Below are 16782 nucleotides of genomic sequence, written 5' to 3'. Positions count from 1 at the left end.
TCCTCCTCTTGGTTGTCTGGCCTAACACCAATTGCCTAGTAGGCTCACTTTTAGGGCATACAACAACCCTGCACTTAAGACAGAGTTCCTTCATATCTTTTAGTTGGAAGAAAATTTGGACATAGGGGATCTCTGTCCATTTCCCTTGTTTTTTTGCAGAATAAGTCTAGCTGCAGGATGGTATTGTAATTTAAATTCCCATCCTCAGGCCAGTGTTCCTTGTCCCCCAGAGGATACCGTGGCCACGCAGTGGCACAAAATAATTTTAAGTGACTTCTCTTTAGAGTTAGAGGATTAAACAGCTTCCAGTAATCAAGGATGCATCTCAAGGGCATCCGCCGGGAAGTGGATTGTTATTTCCCATCTGAAAGACAGTCATGACAGGGAGGAAAAGAAACAAGAAAAAACTAATAGGCCTCCTTCAATTTCCATGGGTGGACTTCCTTAGGGGTGAGTCTTTTTGAGACTTATCCTACCCAGTACTGTTGCAACTTGAGAGCCAGGCATCTCCAGGTCAGGGTGCAGATCCCCAGCCAAGCTAAGGTGTGACAGCCTCCTGGAGATCGAATTCCCAGGCAGGTTGAGGCGGGTCAGCCTCCCAAGAGTTGGATCCCTGCGCAGGTTAAGGCATGTCGACCTCCTGGGACTCTTGGACTGGTGGATACCTGAGCAGGTTGAAGCATGACAACGTTTCAAGGACCAGATTCCTAGGCAGATCAAGTCAGGTCAACCTCCTGGGACCCCCGGATTGGAGTTGGGCATCCCCAAGGTCTCCAGTGTGACCAATGCTGGGTAGGACTAAGGGGTTGTAATTTTAACTCATTGCCAGCTTGTTCACCGCAGATGGGAATAGATATCATGACATAAAGCAATCCAAGCCTGTGCCCTGAGACTGTGAACCTGGTGAAGCAGCCATAAGCCTTATCCTCTTACTGCTCTAAGGGAAAGTAAGTCACTGATTTCTTCCCCTAGTCCTCTATAAGAGTAGGTTAGGATGTCTCCAGTGGTAAACATTTCATTGTCATAGACCCACTTTAGGTAATAACAGAAGTAATGACAAAAGAATGGGTTATCTGGTCCTGTTAGGAGAATTAAGATATTTTAATAAGTGGGATGGAACAGTGTTGTCTACAAGGGGGCAGGGTCCTAGTAGTAAGAGATAGTAATTGGCTTAAGAACAAATTGATAAGAGGCAACAGACCAGATGTTCCATAAAAGTGGAGTGGAAATTTGATCCAGGGGTATGTTTGTAACTTTAGGAAAAGGGTGGTAAGGGTTTAGGCCCAAACGGCCGGCAGGGCTAACTCCCAAAGTGGCAAACATTATCCCTGGAAGCCCAATTGCCCTTGAAGGGATGCCAGCAGATGAATTTCCAGCAGGCACTGTGTGCCTGTCACCTGCCCTAGCAGGTCCACTGAGAGATGGCTCTTGTTGCACATATTGTAGGAAACATAGAAGATGAAGGCCTGAATATCTTGAGGGATTGGATATTATACATTATTTCCCTCTCAAGAGCTAGCTACTTTCTGGTTGTCCCAAGGGCATAAACATAAACCTGATTAAAATCAAATGGGTCCATGATGACAAGTCAAATTCAAATACACCTTGATCCCCAATCTGCAAGCTAAGTGACACACCCAGAACTGGCAGGACAGTTCCAAGGCACTGTCAAAAGACAGAGGAGTGGTTGGTTCCCCAATGGTTGGGAGATCCTCCCACTCATTAGCATATGAATTCACCTAGCTGGCAAAAAATAGACACACCACATTCCAGGGCTACTGCACTCTCCTCTGTGATGGCCCACACCCTGTGGAGTGTGCTTCTCTCTGAACAGGAACAAATCCACCTCTTACCTATCTTTGTGTCTCTAACTGAAGTTTTGCAATGAGACATCAGATCTTGAGCTTCATTAGGTCCTAAAGCCAGGCACGATGCGTTTTGGCTAGGCTCAAGTCCCGGGAGAAAAGAGCTGAAGGACAGGAGGTAAAAGCAGTGGGAAAAAACACACTGAGGAATCCCCTTCATAACCTGCCAGAAAATTTGCTAAATATCTGACCTGTGCTAACAGTTTTCATTGGCCTGACCCTTGGCACAAAAGAAGATTATGGACAGAAGAACCCCCACCTGCTTGAGCAATGGCTACTGGGGCCCAGCAGATAGTGGAGCCTTTGGGACACACTGAGGAGTAGCCCCTTCCAGAGTCCCTCAGTTGCACCCACTGCTGCTCACCTGTTAGTGGGGGGTTCGAGTAAACAAGAAACAAGAGATTGTAAAGGAATTAAGATTTTTTTTTTTTACCGTGAAGAAATGTCTTTAGTGAGAGTATCTTAATGGTGAATGCTCTCAGCTTTTATTTGGATGAAAATATTTTCATCTTCATCCTTGAATGAGCATTTAATAACATAATGTTCTAAATTGACAGTTATTTTTTCTCAGACTTTGGAGATAGCATCATACTGATTTTTGTCGGTCCTTAAAAATCCCAACCCTTAGTGCTTCTGCTGTGGCCTCCCTGGATGGCAGTTTATTTACAGTCTGTCTTTCCTGCCCCACCAATACTATCTCTGAGGGGACGCCACATTGCTCACCCTCAGTGTTCCTTAAATACTGTAGCCTTGTGCCCTGTCCAAGCAGGTGCTTCATTTGTCAAGCAATGAAAACAAGAGGGAGAAATCCCATGTTGCAAATATAAAATGTAGGGCAAAACAGAAAGCATCACTATGAACAAAGCTAGTGGAGGTGATGGAATTCCAGTGGAGCTATTTCAAATCCTGAAAGATGATGCTGTGCAAGTGCTGCACTCAATATGCCAGCAAATTTGGAAAACTCAGCAGTGGCCACAGGACTGGAAAAGGTCAGTTTTCATTCCAATCCCAAAGAAAGGCAATGCCAAAGAATGCTCAAACTACTGCACAATTGCACTCATCTCACATGCTAGTAAAGTAATGCTTAAAATTCTCCAAGCCAGGCTTCAGCAATATGTGAACTGTGAACTTCCAGATGTTCAAGCTGGTTTTAGAAAAGGCAGTGGAACCAGAGATCAAATTGTGAACATCTGCTGGATCATTGAAAAAGCAAGCGAGTTCCAGAAAAACATCTATTTCTGCTTTATTGACTATGCCAAAGCCTTTGACTATGTGGATCACAATAAACTGTGGAAAATTCTGAAAGAGATGGGAATACCAGACCACCTGACCTGCCTCCTGAGAAATCTGTATGCAGGTCAGAAGACAACAGTTAGAACTGGACATGGAACAGACTGGTTCCAAATAGGAAAGGGAGTATGTCAAGGCTGTATATTGTCAACCTGCTTATTTAACTTATATGCAGAGTACATCATGAGAAACACTGGGCTGGAGGAAGCACAAGCTGGAATCAAGATTGCCAGGAGAAACATCGATAACCTCAGATATGAAGATGACACCACCCTTATAGCAGAAAGTGAAGAGGAACTAAAGAGCCTCTTGATGAAAGTGAAAGAGGAGAGTGAAAAAGGTGGCTTAAAGCTCAACATTCAGAAAACTAAGATCAAGGAATTAAGATTTTGTTAGGCATATGTCCTTTCAGCCATAGGTGTGAGGACCTCCTGCCTTAACTGGAGGTCTTCTGGAATCTGAGACTGAGTCACGTGAGCTTTCTGCTGAGTTTGTTTTTCGCTGTCCCAGTTTCCGGTACTCTGGGCTTCTTGACACTTCCCTTGTGCTGGGTTTTCTTCCTGTTCAGCTTCCGCCATGGGAGCTTCATTCAGAGTTGGATTCCTGCTGTGCATGGTCTCCTCCTCGTGGGGGCGAGAGGAGGTCGTTTCAGCCAGATTAAATCTGACAAATGGTACCATAGATGTCAGGGGAGTGTGTAATTTCCCAGGTTCTGTCTTGTCACAACAAAAATTTGAAGCGACATACGGACCAGCATTACAGCCCTTAGTCAGGCCAGTGTTACAGCTCCATGTTACAGCTCCATGTTACAGCTCCGTTTTATTTAGAAAGTAAAAGAAAATACATCCTTGAGGCATGAAGGCATGCCAACCCAAAAGACGTTAAGAGAAGAGAGGCCCCTCTTTTCATATGTTTTCTCTCCTCCCCCTGAGCCTGCCCTATGTAAACTGGGCTAGCTAGGAGAGTTGTTTGTTTTACCTGAGATTCTCACTCTGGTCTTCAGATCCTCCTTTATTCTGTTTTCACAGGCTTTTCCCTTCCTTGTCTTTTAGCCACCGCCATTTTGGACTCCTTATTCCTATTCTAACTACCTAACATGTATGATAGCAACTAAACTGAGTTTTTTGTTTGTGTTTGTTTCCTTACTCTCAGCTTAAGATATTGACATCATTCAGGCAAAGTTGGATTTAACTTTTCTGTTTAAGCTCCCTATGTTCAGAAAAAGACTTGTAACTTATCCCTTTTCCAGAGGATCTTCCCAACCCCAAAATCAAACCAGAGTCTCCTGCATTGCGGGCAGATTCTTTACCAGCTGAGCTACCAGGGAAGCCTGCTTTAAAACACATATGTCACTTTTCAGTGCAGTAGTATAGAGCTCTATGCAGCTGTTCTTCACTGAGAGAAGGTTGAGTTCCTTGATGTGGGGGAATTGACATCTTTTCATTTTTCTTGCCGCATAATGAATCTAAACAGTCGTTCATCATGTGATTTTCTTTGGCTTTTAGTCACTGAAATGTATTCCTATAAAAGATACTAAAATTATGCATATCCTGTGTCCTCAAATAGTTACTGTCACTTTATTTGCTTATCTAATGTTTCCTCTATGGACTGTGTGGAAGAGAGGGGCAGAGCTCTGATCACATTAGCAAATAGGAAACAAATGAAGTCAAACACAATAACGTATTAATATAATGATAGAACTGAGTGAAGTCAGAAGTTTGCAAAGTTCAGCATTTTTTGGACACAGGGTATGCATACTTTAAATAACTTTTGTAGGAGTATATTTCTGGGACTAAAATAAAGGAAAATCACTCGATGAAGGACTGTTTAGATTCATTATACTGCAAGAAAAATGAAGAGATGTCAAACATAATCAGTAACATCTTTCCTACTGGATGTTTTTATATCTTTCACAGAACTCCCAACTTGTGAACCACTAACTCAGTTTATATGCAAAAGTGGAAGATGCATTAGCAGCAAGTGGCACTGCGACTCTGGCAAGTACCGAATGTTCACTAGGCTGCACTGATTTGATTGGAGGCCTGGCTGTCTGTGCAGCTTCACTTCTTTCAGAGCTGGTTTGTAAGAGAAGTTTGCCAAGTCCAGCAAAATGGCTGAGACAAGTGGTGAGAGGGCAGATGGCCTGTCAATGGGGATTAGCATTAAGGACAATGGAGCTCAGTGGCAGTCCCTTGGGGCTATCTATGGTGGGGATTTGTTTTCAGATATTATGCTAGATCTAGTCTAAGTCTACAAACAAGACATGAAGGGAACAATTGAGAAAATATCCTGGACAATTCAGGTTCCTCAAAGCATTGATGTAAAATGCTCTGTAATATCAGGATGGAGTAGTTCATAAATTATTATGGAAGATCCAGATGATCTCAACTCTGTCACGTTGGCTTTTTATGTACAAATGATATTTTTTCTTCACTCAGTTCTATCATTATGTTAAATTATGCCAAATACAGGTAAATGAATGCAACCTCAGCCATTAGTTTGAATTTAATCTGTTTTCACTTCACATTCCCCTTGCTTCCCTCCTGCAGCAATTGTTAATATAGAATATAAATCATTGCTAATGGTAGTGTACAAACAATTTCCTGATATAAATACATACTTAAGAACCAGTGGTGTAAAGGTACAGAGTGAGCCCTCATGTGGGAGAATGGAGAAAAGGGATCTGAATTAAAGATAGTTATAAACACTAGGGCATAGAGCTTATAGGTCTAAATAGTAATTTTCCAACAATAATTATATCACAAGCTGTATCATTTCAGGAAATTCCTACAATCACCACTGTCTTCCCCACTTCATAATTATTTCATGTTGTATAGTTTAATCCAGTCAGTGGTTAGTCATTTCTGAGTGAAATAGAAATTAAGCTTCAAAATCCAAAGTGAAGGATGTTTTCCTCTTTAATTTACTAGTTGGCATTCAATCAGAAACAAAGCAATATAAAAATGGAAATAATTTTCCCACTGCTCATGGGAAATGTTGATGATTGATTTATCATTCATTTTTTCAATAACAGAAGAAAGCACTCAATACCAAAAACAAATGTTAAGTATTTCATAAGAAAATGTTTCTCCATGGATAATTTTTCACTACCTGGTTGTTAATGCTTCTTTCTAGATGATGACTGTGGAGATGGGAGTGATGAGGTTGGCTGTGTACATTCCTGCTTTGATAACCAGTTCAGTTGTTCCAGTGGCAGATGTATCCCAGGCCATTGGGCCTGTGATGGTGACAATGACTGTGGAGACTTCAGTGATGAAATCAATTGCACCAGAGAAGGTTAGTAGTTTTGTGAATCTACAAACCTCAATATCAATTTTAAATTGATATATAATATTTGGAGTATTTTAGAGTGAAATCACAGAAAAATAAATTTCTCATCACATAAAAAAGTATAAGTGGAACTGTATAAAATAATTTGATCATCTCTTTTTTCTTTCTTTTGCACTATATAATCATAAGGGATTTGACTTAGGTCATACCTGAATGGTCTAGTGGTTTTCCCTACTTTCTTCAATTTAAGTCTGCATTTGGCAATAAGGAGTTCATGATCTGAGCCACAGTCAGATCCTGGTTTTGTTTTTGCTGACTGTATAGAGCTTCTCCATCTTTGGCTGCAAAGAATATAATCAATCTGATTTCTGTGTTGACCATCTGGTGATGTCCATGTGTAGAGTCTTCTCTTGTGTCATTGGAAGAGGGTGTTTGCTATGACTAGTGCATTCACTTGGGAAAACTCTGTTAGCCTTTGCCCTGCTTCATTCTGTACTCCAAGGCCAAATTTGCCTATCACTCCAGGTGTTTCTTGACTTCCTACTTTTGCATCCCAGTGCCCTATAATGAAAAGGACATCTTTTTTGGCTGTGAGTTCTAAAAGGTCTTGTAGGTCTTCATAGAACCGTTCAACTTCAGCTTCTTCAGCGATACTCATTGGTTCAATCCCCTCCAACTTCTAAATTGATGAAACCCCAAGCCCATCCCCAAAGGCGGAAAAAAAGAATTAAGAAAGGCATAATTTCCCTTTTCTTTTCACATCAAATTTGTTTCCGAAGGCTGGTAATCATTCCCTATTAAATGTTGAGGTATTCCAACTGATTGACCTTCTGGAATGGAAGTAAAGAGAGGAAGGAGATCACAACCTTGGCTCCCAGGATATCCATGGGCGACCTGATCTTGTTGTTTGCATGGGTAACTTGGCAAAATGCGATCAGCCCCAGGACATGCTCATGAATTAGAAATCATGTTGGAAATATCACAAAAAAATTGTTAGCCTGTCAAAAATTCATACAGCAATAACATTTTAATTGGAAGCTTTCTTTTTTGACTAAGAAATTAATTTTTTTTAATTCATTCTTTCATTTATTCCAAAAATATTTATTTTCACATGCCAGACTGTGCTTGAACCAAAACATAGATTAAAGAATGAAAAAACATGGTCACTGTTCAGTTTTTAAAATCTAGCCTGCAAACAGACAACAAAGTGTGATCATGAGAAATCATTCTCAAAGTGTTTTCCAAGGAGATTATTTCTCTTCTGCAAATATTTGGAAACCTATAAAATAGAAAATTTCTAAAGTATTTTCTCTAACAAGAATTCCTTTTGTCTTTCATTTTTCTTTCTTCATCTCTCTCTTTCTCAGTCACTCTGTCTTTCTCTCTCTTCCTTAATTTCTCTCAATTGTAAGTATGGGAAACAGTGGCAGTTAGGGAAATTATCTACATAATACTAGGTTCTTAAAGGAGTAAATATTTTTGGTGAATTGCCTAAGTGATTTTATTAAAGGAGATATTCTCTGATTTTGATTCTCCCTGTATGACCTGGATTATAATAGTCAAGGCTTGATACAAATATGTTCCATAAGAACCATGAAGCAATGAAACACAGGTACTCTTGGTCAGTGGTCTTGACATGATTCATGTCTTTCCTGACATAGGACAGCCCAGAAGCTATAATGAAAACAGAAAATGACTAAGAAAATTTTTGTAAGAGTATCTTATCAAATTTAACATGAACATATTTGAATTTAATTTTGCTTCAAAATCTAGAGGAAGGATAAATCTCTCTCCACACCCCCCACCCCCCCATCTCTATCTCATTCTTGTCTCTTTTTCCTCTCTCACTTCAGTTGGTCCACTGGTACATATGAACTAGAACTTTTTGCTTTTAACTAATCTAGAGTGGAAAAAGAAAAGGTATACAAAAGATATTTTTCCTCTTTTTCTTTGTATATTTGAGACATTCATCTGGGGCGTGGTTACATTTCATTACTAAATTGGACTTTGAACACATACTACATTTTCCCTCACCTCACAGATGTCTCTTTAGGCTCCTCATGAGTTATACATCTGTGGCCTGCTGGCACTGCCCCATGATGTGCTGTGAAAGAAATTGCCACGATGTTAATTTGCTTTCATCTCAGAAGTGAGATCTCATCCCTCTTTTCTGTGTGTATGTATCTCTAAGTTAAAATGATCATTGCACATTAAAACATTTTGGAGAGATTGCTTTAGTTTTATGAGTATCCAAAGCGAGTGGTACAGCCCCTTATAGGCTCTCTAGACAGTTATTTGGGTTTGGATTATAGAATCAGTGCCTAGTTAATGTTAATGACCTTTATCTTTAGGTCATTTTGCTAATATATTATTGTAAAGGAAATACTGTCAACGTGAATACCATGCGTTTCTTATATGATTAAAGTAATACACTAAGGAAATGATTCAGATAATCCACATGATTCTTGGCCATGTTTCAAGGAAAGAATGAGAAGAACTTCCTGAACTAATTTACATTTAACTGATTGTAAATTGTACTAAGATTCTCTTGTCAAAAATTCTACTTGGTGAATACAGGTTGTAGGCATTGAAGACAGGCAGCATTCTGGAATGACTTTCATGTAAGACAATCTAGAGTATTGCAAAGGGCATTTAAATATTTTTATCCGTCATTATTTTATGTATTTTGATATGGAAGTTGTAAAATAGCCATGACATATAGAATTGTTAGCATTGATCAGGAAGGCCATTTTGCACATGGAGGATTTGTGAGGCCATTGCCAAGCTAAAATAGAAATTTGATGCAGTTAGTCATATAATTCAGTCCCAGAACCTGCTGTGGAAGAAAAGAGCAGGGGATTCTGGCTTGAGTTTCAGTACTGGCTGTCAAAACTGATCAAATCCACCATATAATTGCTCAGCACTTCACTTTACACTGCCTGTGTAAGCAGAGCAATTGGTACAGTTTCTCTCAACTCGAACTGTTTTCAAAAGGACAGAAAATACTCTTGAATTAGACTTTAATAGTGAAGGAGCAGGAGATACCAAGAGATGAACATTTCATATATAATCTCTATTTCAGCAAATTCCTGAGTTTAAATTAAATTCATATTCTCTCTGATACCACTTTCAAGAAAATAATTTCTATAGTGATGGTTATTTTTTATCATTAGTATGATTAATATATGGAAAAGTGTTAATGTCTGGTCCTCTCTGAGATTAATGTTCACTCATCTCTTTCTTTCTTCATATTGTGCTGCTCTTTTCCTCTCTTCCAAACTCCCTGGGGGGCTTCATAGATAGTGCTAGTGGTAAAGAATTTGCCTACCAATGCAGGAGACATGGGTCCAATCCCTAGGTTGGAAGATCCCTTGGAGAAGGAAATGGCAGCCCACTCCAGTATTCTTGCGTGGAAAAATTCCATAGACAACCTGATGAGCTATGATCCATGGAGTTGCAAAGAGTCAGACATGACTGAATGAGCACACAGGAAAGAAAACACACATCTTTACAAATCACTACCTAGGAATATACACACAGTCTACAAGCTTAAGTAGAATACAAACAATCCATAGCACATAGATTCCTTCCTTTGTTTCAGTGTTTGTTTGTTATTGATTTAGCACTGGTTTCTTTTTGATTCTGAATCCTTTGATTGGTACATATAACTATGATTACCCTTTTGTAGCTACTGGGTGGGTGAATAGTTTTTCCAAGTGGAAACGTAAGTGAGGCAGGGCCTTCAAAGAATTTGTAATGATAGAACTTTTTCTAGAGGCTCAATCCTGGCCATTTATTAAGCATTGAAAGGTTTTTGTCAAAAAACGGTTTTACCGGCATACATAGTAAGTTTCAGAAAGACAAGGAAAGTTTGTCTGTTTTATATATATAATTTCACAGTGAGTGCCAGTGAGGAGATTCCATTATGATAATATGGGGTCAAAGGAAGGAGTTAACCTATGTTGGCCTCCCACAAATTGTCAGACATTCTTATGTTTGTTATTCCATTTAATTTTCAGAATAAGGATTATTCAGAGAGGTTAAGACACTTATCTAGGATTACACAGCTGGAGTTTCAGGGTTTCACAGTTGTAATTTCAAAGGCTGACTGTTCTTTATCCCTGTGTCTAGCTGTCTGCTTCTGCAGCTATACAGTATAACTCTATTTTTTTTCTAACTCTCTATGAGGTAACATTTGTATGATCCCCAAATAATACTTTCCTTGTCTTTCTGAAACTTGCTATGTATTGCACATAGAGGATATTAAAAAAAGAAGTAAAAAATAATAAAATATAAGGAAAACATCCTATCTATTTTATTTTATTCATATCCTGGGCTAAAATTGCCAAGATTTATGGGATAAATGAAAGTGGCTACGCTATATTAAGGAAAGGTATATGATTAGATCCGTGCACCTAGCCTTGCATATCATCATGGAAATAAACTCTAGGATGAGGAAACAGAAGAAATTACTAGAAGTATAAGATGAATAATTACTACCTTGTTCTTAAGTGCATACTCATTATCACTTGATGAAAAAGAGAGACCTTTCTACTTATTATAGGTCATTGCAATGAAATTTTCCAAAAAGCACTAGAAGGGACCTGGGCCATTACATGAAATCATCACAAGAAGTACATTTGTCTTTTTTGTCTGTTTGTTCCTAGTCTCCATCCCCTTCACTGCCCCTCCCTCCTCCCTACAGTTCTCCTTGGTAGTGTGGATTCTGGAACTTTGTCATTGGAATAGCTGTGGACATGGTTTCTCTGCCATAAAAGTTTTACCTCATAGACTCAAAAATTCTAACAAGCTGAAAGAAAATGAAAAGATCATTTAGTTCAGTTTTGTTGTGCAAATGAGAAAAAAAATACTCAGCTAGATAAAATTATCTGTATGTGTATATAGCAATAACAAAAACTGATGCTACTTCCTGGAAGAAGCTAATAATGTTCTAAGTTAGAAATGTTGAAATTGAGTCCTTTGATACATAATGACATTTTCAGGAGAGATTTTTTGATTCAAATGATGATGTCAAGTTCTTAGTGGAAAATCCAGAAAGTTCTGGCAGTTCTGCCAACCAAAAAGCCATGATATCCTGTCTGGGAGATTGAATCCTCTCAGAGCACTGCAGGTATCAAACTTGATATTTAGCTAAAGACTTTGGGTTACTCATTTAAGCATAGAGAGAATAGAAATTAAAGCCAACATCTTTTGACTTCTTGTCTACATCAAATACATAGTAAGTTTCAGAAATATAAGAAAAGTTTTTTGTGCCACAATTTAATCTTAAACACATAGGAAATAAAGTATTAGTAAATTCTGTACACAATCACCTGTCTTGTTTTTCTTTCATGAAAATATACTTCAATTCACTTTTACTAGAACACACAATCAAAAAGAATTGCTATTATTTCTCAGGCACTGAGCTTTGCTAACAATTAAGTATTGGATTTGAATTTGGGGAGATCAAATTATGTTATGGATTTAGCAGATTCATATACTCTTCTGTCCTAATATTCTTAACTACTCTTTTTTAATGAAAATATGGATTGTTACCCAATAAAAATGCAATTAAAAGCAAATCTAAATGTCATCTAGTTTTAGAGAGGTATAGTATCTGTTTTCAATGAGATACAACTTTTCTGGCTTAACTTTATTCTCTCACAGATTGATTTATTTTGCTTAGAAACTGTTAACACTGAGATATCAAAACAATGTTAATTATTAATGGATTTTATCCATAGGAAACCTCTTTTTTGTTTTCTAGGACAAAATAGCTCTTTAAAGGTCATTTTAATGTTAATATTTATAGACAACTTTTACATCAAAAACAAAGAAAACTCAAGAGTTTTGAATCAATTAAGAGCAAAAACTGTTTTGAGAATCTGTAATGTTCCTAGCAATGTGATTATCAAGAAAAGTAAAAGGAATCAGCTAAATATAATTTTAAAAAGAAAATCTTAGAAAAAAAATGGTTCCTAAAAATGGAAAGAAGCCAGTTATCTTCATTTTTACTCTTCAAAAATTTAGTAATAGGTCTAAACTTATTCCTAGATAAATTTAGCTTCTGCATAAGACAATAATTATGTACTTTGACACTAAACAAAGTAACAATTCATTTTAGTTTTGCAGAAATAATTAATAAAGTCAATAGGTAACAGGAAGACCTAATTTTAATGAAAAATTTTAGCCTGTTTCCAACTCTTTTAATGGGAGAAGGCGATGGCACTCCACTCCAGTACTCTTGCCTGGAATATCCCATGGACGGAGGAGCCTGGTAGGCTGCCGTCCCTGGGGTCGCTAGGTCGGACATGACTGAGCGACTTCACTTTCACTTTTCACTTTCATGCATTGGAGAAGGAAATGGCAACCCACTCCAGTGTTCTTGCCTGGAGAATTCCAGGGACGGGGGAGCCTGGTGGGCTGCCGTCTCTGGGGTCGCACAGAGTTAGACACAACTGAAGCAACTTAGCTTAGCTTAGCTTAGCTAACTCTTTTAATAGAGCTGAACCATAAGGGCAAGAGTAAATTAATTTCCACAGCCTTTAAATTCTGCTTCCTTGTTCTAAATTGTGGTTAATGGTCAGTGAATTCATAGGACTTGAGGAATTCAGCAGAAAACACACACACAAGTAAATAAACAGAAAAGACACAAAGGACATATATAATGTACAAAATAATTAATTCACCTCTCAATAATTGAGTTGTACTCAAGCTTTTATGAGACTAAAGTAAGCAATAAGATAAAACTTTGCCTTTTTCCTATTAAAAAAATAGTTTATAATTAGCTTCTTTCAGAGCCTATGTGAACTGTCAGCTTGTATTGCTTTATTTATGTGATGCATCAGTTCAGTTTGCACTTATATTATATCCTGAAATGCAATTGACCAGATTCATCTACTTTTTGTGAGGGAATTTATTTCATGCTGGGTATTTGTGTACATACAGGCTTTCTAAGGAAAATTGTCATTGTCTGAATCCCAAACTTTTCTACAGATGACTTTGTTACATAACATAATCAACTTAATCTACCATGACCTTCCTGGTATGGAGTACTTCACTGGTATGCAGATCTTTCAGTACAGCATGCTGCTATGTTGATATGTATACACTTAATGGGATGTTCTAGAAATCATAAGCAGAATTTAGAACATTTTAGAACACAGGTCCGCAAATCTTTTCTGTAGAGTCCTGTAGTAAAATATTTTAGATTTTGCCTATTTCATCTACCCAGCTCCACTGTTTTAGCACCAAAGAAGCTATATACTATTTCTCTACAAATGATTATGACTGTGGGCTTCCCTGGTGGCTCAGTGGTAAAGAATCCGTCTGCAATGCACGCGTTGTAGGAAGTGCAGTTTCGATACCTGGATCAGGAAGATCCCCTGGAGGAGAGCATGGCAATCCACTCCAGTATTCTTGCCTGGAGAATTCCATGGACAGAAGAGCCTGGCAGGCTTCAGGCCATAGGGTTGCAAAGAGTCGGACACTACTGAAGCAACTTAGCATGCATGCATGCATAATTATGACTGTATTATAAGAAAACTTTATTTACAAAGAGAGGTAGTGGACCCGGATTGGTCTGCAGGTCATAGTTTGTTGACTCTTCCTTTAAAATTCAAGTAGAGACACATTCTAAAGGAGTTATAATCCTGAGTGTTTAATAAAATATCAAACTTATTATGAGACGAGGCAGAAAATAATGGGGACAGGAAAAGGCCAAAATAAAGAAGAGATAATAACTTTAAAATTTTACTCTCTGATATTTCCTCCAACATTTATCTCATGTATATGCTTATACATATTCTTTCTATATAATGATGTTCTATACTATTTTAAAATATAAAGTTAAATAATGTCATATTTTTCCTGTAAATATTTGAATCTACTGCAAGCCAGTCATATATCTAAGCCAAGAAGTAAATTCCTAACATGGAATATCCACATTGTAATCTGTTTTACTTCATATTTGATATCTAAAATATCTGTTAAAGTGAATAGTTAATTTCAGCAATGAATGGAAAAATCGATTTCTCAGTTACATAGCCAACTCAACTCATTGTTTACTTATACTGATAGAAGTTCATCATCCCTATGATATATTACATTTTAAATAATATGTTCAAAGTAGAATTCTAGATACCAAACTTCTCAGTGCTTTATTTTACATACATTTCACATAAATGCTTGAATTTCCTGGAAGATATTTAATGACATATATTGTTTCAGTATTTTTTCATTATTTTTTATCTCTATATGTCTGCATATTTTAATACTAGAAATAGCTTAGTGTTATAATAATTGAATTTATGCCAAGATATCCACACATTTTTTCCATTTCCCTCTATTTAACTTTTCTAATTGACCTAGACAGTAAGCATCAGAGACTTGAAGTCTGGTCTCTTTGTTATTAAATTTTTCATTAAATCCCTTATGTTAATACATGGTTTAGATAGTCCCATCCAAATTCTTATCCAGATAATCTCCAGCAGGGACTACATATACAGGTAAAAAAGCTTTTTGGAATAGAAAGTAAAACACAGAAATCATGCCCTGGAAGTGTGTTGTCATGGGAAGGTGGAAAGGGCCATGATATTATGATATTAATAATCATCTATAGGCTAGATGACAGGCAAGCAGTCATCAAGGTCGAATGGATGAGGACAAGTTGATTTCAAAGAGACACCCCAAGTTTGACTTCATTATTAGTTCATATAAGGGACTGTAGAGCCATCGGGCAGGCAGTAGTCCCTGGGGAATTCATCCCACATTAGCTGGAGAAGAGCAGGACAGTTACCCCCAACAGTCACAGTGCAGTTTCTAGTCAGATAGGTAGAGAGGTTTAAACAAGCACCCATTGCTAAGGATTTCTAGAAACCAAGGACAGCTTACCTACTTTAGGAAGTGGTTAAGGGTCCACTGAGAAACAGGACAAGCATATGTCCACACCCTGTTGGTAAATGAAATGAAACAATTGATAGGCTGCCACTCTGATTCTCAATAGATTCAGGACAGGTGAAGAATACCTAGGAATCTGTAGCCAACTGCTGCCATAGGTACAGGAATTATTAATACACAGTGAGTCACTGAAAAACCAGAAAGCAAGCAGGAATGGACACATGACAATTATCAGATATGCAGGAAGCTTTGTGCACATAGCACTCTTTTTTTTTTTTTAACTTTTCAAAACATTTTATAACAAATTTCAAGTTAAAGTATGTGTGTATGTTAGTTGCTCAGTCGTGTCTGACTCTGTGACCCCATGGGGTGTGTGGCTCCTCTGTCCATGTGATTTTCCAGGCAACAATACTGGAGTGAGTTGACATTTCCTTCTCCAAAGTTAAAGTCCATTAAAACAAACAAAGTTTTTTTTTTTTTTTCTCCTGGATTGGACTCACAATTTAAATAATTCACTAAATTCACAATATCATTTTAACTATTTTCTCAGGAACACTTAAACATTTCTTAGAAATCAAAAAAGTGTATTCTGAATAAGAAAAGCATAGTATAAATATAATTTTTGCAATCCTGATTTTCATTTTTTACCTTATAGGAGAAGAAAAAGTCTTTTCTGTCTCTGTATAGTTGCTAGTCTTCTAACTGCAAATATTTAGTCTCAATGAATTCATTTAAATATTGGGATAAATTCCACCGTCAGTTGCCACATTTCCTCCAGAGTTCTGCGTTTATTTATTAGGTTCCCCTAAATTGTATGCTTAGTTTAAATAGCTTCGGGGCAAAAATACAATAAAATTGCATTAGTTAAAATATAACCAGCATCAGCAACATGAAAATATAACAGTAAAACAGCATGAGTATATGCATATAAACATAGTCATCATTTTAACACTCCACTGGGACAAGCCATATTACAAAGATAGATTGAGTGCCAAGCCCTGAAGCTTAAGCAGCTAGGGCTCTGGGGAACCACAGATGCCTGGAACTCAGGTTAGAATGGCCATCACAGCCTCCTTAGAGGGATGCAACATTCCATCCAGGGGAAAATCAACAACTGTTAACAGAAGCTGATTTCATTTGGCAAGGGGGTTAAGAGAAAATAAAACTCCATGACTTTTTTCTCTATTTTCTGGCAGAAGGGGTAGCATTTCTAAACAAGGGCATAACAGACATTGAGAAATAGGTTTGGAGTATTTTTAATTGATTGTGAGAAGGTAGCATGAATTAAGGAGAGCAATATGAAGGAGAAAGAGTGTGTGTGTGTGTGTTTAATAGTCTACATGACTTAGTATAAAGGCTGAGTGTTTTGGCAAGTGAAATAGATACACATATACCTCCATATGTAGATCAATTGTAAATTTTTGGACTCTCAGAGATT

The 16782-nt window shown here is 37.7% G+C and overlaps 1 protein-coding gene across 1 annotated transcript in view; it reads left to right on the top strand.

Annotated features, from left to right (window-relative positions):
• The window catches only part of LRP1B (LDL receptor related protein 1B), a 1793119-nt gene that overhangs the window by 950703 nt on the left and 825634 nt on the right, over positions 1-16782 (top strand). Inside the window, exons 18-19 of the mRNA XM_070360639.1 lie at positions 5072-5152; positions 6291-6452. Of these exons, the coding sequence (XP_070216740.1) occupies positions 5072-5152; positions 6291-6452 (243 nt within the window). The remainder of the gene's footprint in view (positions 1-5071; positions 5153-6290; positions 6453-16782) is intronic.

Source organism: Bos mutus, chromosome 2, assembly GCF_027580195.1.
Source record: "Bos mutus isolate GX-2022 chromosome 2, NWIPB_WYAK_1.1, whole genome shotgun sequence".
In the NCBI taxonomy this organism is placed as follows: domain Eukaryota; kingdom Metazoa; phylum Chordata; class Mammalia; order Artiodactyla; family Bovidae; genus Bos; species Bos mutus.
Note: the sequence above shows the minus strand (reverse complement) of the source record. Positions and strands in the feature narration are given on the sequence as shown.